Below are 8209 nucleotides of genomic sequence, written 5' to 3'. Positions count from 1 at the left end.
CATGTTAATTGAACAAGGTGGCTGCTTTATTGCAGGAGGCACTGGTTGCCTAATGAAGAGGGTGTCCCACTATGTCGGGTTATTTCCATATGAATGTAAGGGATTGCTTTGGCTGGGATACACCTGGGATTCCCTTGTTGGGTTAATTGCACTGAACAAGCTAAAGAAGCATAATATTTATGTTTCCTTGTTTATTTCATTAGATCATGTGTGCGATAAAGAGAGTTAAAGCTTCGTGAATTGCTATTATCCGCTCGGCCATCAGTAGTGTCAGTTCTATTAATGTTTCGCTCAAAGACAAAACCAGCAGGACTTCAAAGTAACCAGTTTCTTTAGAGCTTGGCACACACACACTAGAAACACGGGCTACACTGGCATTATAAAGCCGGGCGATGTTATAAAGAGGGAGACATTTACATTGGTTGATAGAAATAGAGAGCACAGAATTAAAAACCAGGGCAAGAATGGAAGATGTAATAACATGTAAGAAAGTAAGAAGGAGGTGGGAGGGATATATTAAATGACAAAGAACACCCCACCACGCACTGTTTTAAAGATAGGTAGGTTCTCCTTCACATGAAGCTCTCCCTACCCTCATATCTAGTCTGTAACCCCACAGCAGCATTAGGGTCATTCAATACTCTGGAGCAATGTTTTCAGTAAGGCCCTTTCTTGACTCAGCACACTAAGGGCTCTTACACACGGCGTTTGTGCGCTCCCCTACATTGCGTTTTCCCCCGTTCAGACGCAGGGGAGCGTATGAGTAGACGCACTAAATTATTGTCAAGGGGGCTGTACTCACACAGACGCATGTAAGCACCAAAAGCAGGTTGGGACGCAGCATGTTGCATTTTACCTGCATTTGGTGCATACATGCGTCTGTGTGAGTACAGTCCCACTTACAATAATTCAGTGCATCTACTGCGGTTGAACGGAGGAAAGCGCAATGCAGGGGAGTGCACAAACAAATGCCCGTGTGTAAAAGCCCTTATGCTTGAATGGGAGACGAAGAATTCGGCTTTAAATTAACTTTTAATATAATGCAGAGATTGATATTGTGAAAAAATTTGCAATTGGTTTTCGTGTTTTATTATTTAAGGTTTTTGAGTTATTTAGATTTTATGCAGCAGCTCTCGAGTTTGCAAAATCAGCAATCTGGAGGCTAGGGTCCACATTCCCCTAGCAATCATACATTGATTTGTATAAGAGACTGGAATATGAATAGGAAAGCAATAACAACACATTTGTAGCCTTACTAAGCATTTGTTTTGAGATGGGGTGAGTGAGAAAGAGTAAATTTATGCAGGGGTAACATGGGATGGGGGATTTGGGAAAAAAGACCCAATGTTGCAAAGCTGGTGAATAGTAAGGTACACTTACCAATACTGACAGGGGGTCCAGGTGCTCAAGCCCCAGACCTTCAGCTTGGGGAGGTAGTATCAGACATGTAGAATTCAGTGGTACAGAGGCCACCCTCTGAGATGTTCCTTTTTGCGTAATAAAACTTTTAATGTGCATCTATTTTGGAGTGAAGTCCAGTGTTTGTGCCAGCTTACCACTGAATTCTACATGAGTGAGAAAGAGTCAGAAGAAGAAGACAAATAACTCAAAAACCATAAAAAAGAAAAAAATGAAGGCCAATTGAAAAGTTGTTTAGAATTAGCCATTCTATAACATACTAAAAGTTAATGTAAAGGTAAGCCACCCCTTTAATACCCATGGTTTCAGAAATGAGATGTTGAACAGGCAGGTGTCTGAATCCTTTTTGTATTTGGATGACCATTTTGCCCCCAGAATGTAGCTATGATACAGTATGTATAATATTATTCAACATGGTCAGGGGAGATCCTACCCAAGGCGCCCGAGGCGGCAGGGGGTCCACGTCGCTAGTGCAGAGATTGCAATTGCACTCTCTGCACTAGAAGAGCCAAATTTCTGGGTTTAAAACCGTAAATTCGGCTCTTAGTTACCAGGAGCGGCATTTTTGCCGCCCCTGGCAACCAGGGGGGCGCTCCCGCCTGAGGCGCCCCTGAACATGGTGTATCCTCACATTGCTTTATTAAAATAGGTATGGACTTAGTTGGTTTCCCTTCCTTTAGCATATTATAATGTTTAATGTATTGATCTTATTAAAGGCCTGGTGACCATGGGAAGCCCATTAAGATTTGTTGGGAGAAGACAGGTACCCTACTTATAGGTACTCATCCAATGGGATTTTCCATCTTTACAAGTTATATCTGATAACCCCCCTCCCCCCCAATCTGATATCAGTAAGGGAAGCTGACATTTTGGCCAGTCCATACATTATCAATAAGCTTCTGTCTTGGGCAGAGTTGTAATCTGTGTTTGTAACGCTCAGGGAGGAACTCTATGGTAACCATGCGACGAAACGCATTCGACGTGTCGGATGTCCTGAAGACACAGGAAGTGAAAGAGAAATCGCAGGTAAGAACTACATTTATCCGACTGTTGGATGAAAACGTGCAGCAATCTCCCATAGGCTCCATTATAATCAAATAATTCACATTTTTAGAAATGATTTCCTTTCTTTCTATAATAATAAAACAGTAGCATCTACTTGATCCGAAGATATAATTAATCTTCCAATTCTAGTAGACTTAACATATAGAGATCAAAATAACACAAAAATCTCTTATCCGGAAAACCCCAGGTCCAAAGCATTCTGTATGACATGATAGCACTGCCTCGTGCTAATTAGAGAGGCAAAACATGGGTATTTGGTTAGGAATGTCCCCACAACATGTTAAAATGCCATGCATTAGGCTATTCATTTAAACCTGCTTCTACTTTAGCACAGCCTGTGTAAGAGTATGTACTATGTACTATGGGAAAAAAACGCTGTTAAATCATGTGTAAAGAATCAATATAGTAGGGAGCGGGTAACAGTGCCAAACGGGGAGGGCATTCGTCGTAGGGAGGGAGTGTTTCTTCTGTAGCCAAATTTTCCATTGTATCCAAACACAGGTTTAACGGAAGAAAGGAAGAAGCCGTGTCCTCTATTGTGCTCGGGAGAATGGCCTGAAAGGAAGGTTATCAAATAAAACAGCATATAATTAGAATAATATATATTATAATGTATATACTAGACCATGTGAGTGTTTTAAACCAAGCATGATGTGTATGTCAATAGTATATTGTATTTATATTTATCTGTAATAATAAAACAGTGCCCTGATCCAAACTAAGATATACTGTGATTAATCCTTATTGGAAGCAAAACCAGCCTATTGGGTTTATTTAATGTTTATATAGTTTTGCAGTAGACTTAAGGTATGAAGATCCAAATTAAGGAAAGATCCGTTATCCGGAAAACCCAAGGTCCCGAATATTCTGGATAACAGGTCCCATACCTGTAATTATTTGGCAAACTACAACTCAATGATATGCAGAGTTTCTGTGCACTATCTGTGCCGATAATTGTACAGCAAAATCTAAGGGAATTGCATTCTATATACAATTTAAATACTGTATTTATTCAAAGCTACCATACAGTGTGCACTGCTCACTCCAGTGAATCTGATTCACATAGGAGGCAAAAACCTAATTTACTGAGTAATAAAATATAATGAATCCCGCAGGAAAGTCCATATAGTACATATTAAAGGCCATAACTGTTCCATACACCTTTCATTCCCTCTGTGCTCAGATCTTATCAGACCTACACTTGTCAATGATTTCATTTGATTGGCTGTAAAACCCATTAAATCAGTGAAAGGCAATGAATGCTTGACCTCCCCCTGCTCCCCCGGGAGATGATCATACTTTCAATTATTGCAAATGATGACTTTGTCAATACTTTTGTCAATACTCATGTCTGGAGCCAATAAATGACCCTGCTGCTCCAACCCCACTAAAACCAGAGATCGGCTTTGCTTGTATTCAGGATATGGGATCATTACTGTAAAATATATATGGATAAGGCATCCCTTGCAACTAAGCATAAAGATATTCTGGAAGTAACATAAAATTTTCCTTCAAGGAAAAAACCAAATCAGTTTAGGGGCTTTTAGTCTGTTGAACGTACCTGCACCCGAGTTATTCCTGGTAAGCAGATAAAGGGCAGCAGCTCCTTTGTACTGAAATCGATCAGCCAGTTCCCCATGAGTAGACGTCCCTCCATGTGACTGGAATAAAAAAGAAACTTACTTATGGCAAAATATCCAACACATTGTCAAGAATTTCTATTTCTGGAGAGGCTTTACTGCTGGGTTCGTGAATCACATAAGTGGGGCCTTGTTGTTTGTTACAGCAAGCAGTTTAGTTAGGTTACTGGTAGCTTATATGGCTACAACTAAGCAGAGTGTATTTTATTCTTTATAATACAAAAGATTTGATGGTGTATATGTGTATGGGCCAGTTGATTACGGGGGTATGAGATGCTGGAGGGCGGGCTGCCAATTTGAATTTTTGAGAACTGAAGCTCAGCTTAAGTAAACCAATGTGTGATGTGCTTAGAAATTAAAAAACACCCTAATGCCTAGTATAAAAAATGTTGCATGGCTTGAAAAATGTTGCGCCAAACAATGCATTCGACATATTTTTTGCCTTTTCAGAGGTGGTGGGGTCTGCTTCCTTGCTAGTTAAGCAACTGCCAGTGGGGCTGCTTTAAGATGCCATATACAGTCACTATTTATTGGGCTGCTGGGGGGCTGTTTGGGCCTCTTTGTACTTGAAATGCCAGGGCCCAATAAGCCTCCCCTATTGAACTGCCCATGATTGTACTCAAGTGCAAACAGGGCCGTTCCTGCCATGAGGCAATGTGAGCACCAATGTGAGTGGCCAGTTACAAGGGGCGGCAAAAAGCCTCCTGTAACTTTAAGAGCCCAATTTCCATTTTTTAAACTGGAAATTTGGCTTTGCTAGTGCAGAAAGCGCAGTACGCACTCGTTGCACTAGCGATACAGCCCCTTTTGACCCGCTCCGACGCTAAACTTGGAAGAGCGGAGCGGGGGGCGGCATCGGGCAGCAGCAGCACACAAATCGCCCCTGAGTACAAAGTACAGGGTGTACAGGTTCATGGGAACTCTCTGCCTTGAGAATTGGTTACTGGCAGTGTTCCCTGAATGTGTTGCACCTACACACCCACCTATCGAATGACACATTAATTCCACTAATGATGCCATGTGATGCCATTCACTCCCAAATTCACTTGTGGTTTTGTGTGATTTACCAAAATGAATGTTAATATGTTTTTGCATGCATGTCTACTTTGCAGGCAACCAATATTACACTGAAATTCTTGGACAAAACACTGTTTTGTTGGTAATAAAAACACAGGACTTGACATCCAAATTTTGCACTTTGCACATTAAGACTACATGGCCCTAAATTAGTGGCTGCTTTGAACCCTAGCTCTGCCATGGTTATAGACTGGGATCTAGGAAGGATTAGAAAACCCACATACATTATTTTATTGTAACAATGTGCTTGCTCTACATTATTTCTGTATATCAGTTTCTGTATATCTGCTTAGTATTCTTTGGGGACTCAACACCGACATGAAGTCTTCGGGAGCATGCACAGTTGGGCCAAGTCAGGAATCCACTTTAGCGGCAGGTGTCCACGCACCACTCTAGCGAGAGCAGACACATCGGAGCACTGGGGACGTGTAGCCGCCCCTACCAACTTGCTGCCCTAGGCCTGGACCTTTTTGGCCTCACCACAAATCCGGGCCTGATCGGCTTCAACTGCACATGTGCAAATCAGCACTGAGTCCCGAAAGAACAAAATGAGGTGGAAGATGGCGCCTTGGAGCTCCGCTGCGCTGCTCTGCATTTTAGTGTCAGATTTTTTAAGGTTTTTTTTGTTTACTAATTCACACTTTGGGAAGGGAGAGGGGGGGGCAATGCCAGGCAGTTAAGGAGGGCTTATTTAGTATAGGGGTTTAGTTCTCCTTTTCGGGCTACTGGATATAAATTATTGTACACTGTATTAAGTAATGAGGTTAGCATTAAAGGGGTTGTTCACCTTCAAATTAACTTTTTAGTATGATGTAGAGGGTGATATTCTGAGACAATTTGCAATTGGTTTTCATTTTTTATGATTTGTGGTTGTTGAACTATTTAGCTTTTTATTCAGCAGCTCTCCAGTTTGCAATTTCAACAATCTGGCTGATAAGATTCAAATTACCATAGCAGCCATGAATTGATTTGAATAAGAGACTGGAATATGAATAGGAGAGGGCCGAAATAGAAAGTGGAGCAATAAAAAGTAGCAATCACAATAAATGTGTAGCCTTACCGAGCATTTGTTTTTAGATGGGGTCAGTGACCCCCATTTGAAAGCTGGAACGAGTCAGAAGAAAAAGGCAAAAAAAAAAAGCTGGAACGAGTCAGAAGAAAAAGGCAAATAATTCAAAAACTATACAAATTAAAAAATGAAGGCCAATTGAAAAGTTGCTTAGAATTAAAAGTTAACTTAAAGGCAAACCACCCCTTTATATATAGGTTTTAACTCCTCTTCAGCAATAGGTAAATAGGAGCCAATGAGGAGACAAAACCTGTCTGATGGCATGATTTTGCTTACATGACATCATTCAACCTTTGTGATGTCAGTAGGTGCCATAGAGCAACTGTGCAGGTTGCAATATTGCAATATTGACAATGTGGGAGCAATGAAATATTAAGGCATTTTAATGAACCTACCTGCCCTGTCTTCTTCAGCAGCGGAGGGACCGGCTTGGTTTGGAAGTAGGCTTTGACATGGGAATCCTTCTGAGCATTGTAAGGGGGGATGACGGAGCCAAGCTTTGGTAGGGAGCAGCTATAGTCCTTGGAAATCCGTTCCACTGACACACAGTCCAGAATAAAGCGATTCTCCCTCGCCTGTAGTTCAGTTATAGATGGAGAGGGTGCAAATCTGCTTAATGGACATGATGTGACTCTCCTCTGGGCTGGAACGGGATCTGCCATAGCACTTCTCTGCTACAGTGTCAATGTGGGACCTTTGCTGCTGTACCTGCTCTCTAATGAGTGCTCACAGCACATGCCAAAGCACAAACACAAACCACAGGGTGTTACTATGGCTGCATGGAAACACATCCCCAGGGGAGTCCCTAGTGCATTGTGCTGTGTCTCACTTCTCTGCACTCCTGCCCAGCAATGACCCACGGCAACACAAAAGCAAAGATTCTTCTCATATAGACAAAAAATATACTAATACTTTATAAAGGGGTTGTTTATTTATTTGTGATTATTTAGATTTTTATTCAGCAGCTCTCCAGTTTGTAATTTCAGCAATCTGGTTGCCAAGGTCCAAATTACCCTAGCAACCATGCACTGATTTTAATAAGAGACTGGAATATAAATAGGAGAGGTCTGAATAGAAAGATTAGTAATAAAAAGTACCAATAAGAATACATTTGTAGCCTTATAGAGCATTTGTTTTTTTGATGGGGTCAGTGACCCCCATTTGAAATCTGGAAAGAGTCAGATGAAAAAAGGCAAATAATTTAAAAAAACTATGAAAAAATAAACAATACAGATCAATTGAACAGTCGCTTAGTATTAGCCTTTCTATAACACACTAAAAGTTAGAGGTGAACCACATCTTTAATAATTGCAAACAACAAAATATGAAAACAAGGGCAGGAAATTGCATCATGATTGTGAATACATAATGCTCAATGGGTAAAATTTAGGGATGCACCGAATCCACTATTTTGGATTCGTCCGAATACCGAACCGAATCCGAAGATGCAAATTAGGGGTGGGAAGGGGAAAACATTTTTACTTCCTTGTTTTGTGACAAAAAGTCATGTGATTTTCCTCCCCACCCCTAATTTGCATATGCAAATTAGGATTTGAATTCGATTCAGCCGAATCCGAATCCTGGCTGAAAAAGGCAGAATCCTGTCCGAATTACGAACCGAATCCTGGATTCGGTGAATCCCTAGTAAAATTGTTATTGGAAAACAGGCAAGACATTTAATAAATCTGTCCCATGGCTTTATATACAAAATGTTTAGAGCCGCTAGTCAGTTTGCCCATGTGTCACACAATCTCACCAAGGGCCAAGTGCAAAACTGTAAGTGATTGGAAGTTTGAAGCAGAGATATTCCTTTGTGTGTAGTGCCATTACCCAGGCCTGGACTGGCAATCTGTGGGTTCTGGCAAATGCCAGAGCGGCTGCTGTAAGACGCCATAGACTTATAGACATGGTGTCATTTATTGGACTTCTTTGTTTTGTG

At 41.1% G+C, this 8209-nt stretch overlaps 1 protein-coding gene across 1 annotated transcript; it reads right to left on the bottom strand.

The window, feature by feature from the left end:
• Nucleotides 1–2629: 2629 nt before the first annotated feature.
• LOC108718796 (uncharacterized protein C17orf98) lies at nucleotides 2630–7176 on the bottom strand. The gene is made up of 3 exons (XM_018267271.2): nucleotides 6666–7176; nucleotides 4046–4145; nucleotides 2630–3039 (listed from the first exon to the last, which is right to left on the bottom strand). Exons 1-3 carry the CDS (start codon nucleotides 6930–6932, stop codon nucleotides 2882–2884), a joined length of 525 nt encoding a protein of 174 aa, XP_018122760.1. The 5' UTR covers nucleotides 6933–7176; the 3' UTR covers nucleotides 2630–2881.
• Between the last annotated feature and the right edge of the window lie 1033 nt (nucleotides 7177–8209).

This window comes from Xenopus laevis, chromosome 6L, assembly GCF_017654675.1.
Source record: "Xenopus laevis strain J_2021 chromosome 6L, Xenopus_laevis_v10.1, whole genome shotgun sequence".
Taxonomy (NCBI): domain Eukaryota; kingdom Metazoa; phylum Chordata; class Amphibia; order Anura; family Pipidae; genus Xenopus; species Xenopus laevis.
This window is presented reverse-complemented; position numbering and strand designations above follow the sequence as displayed.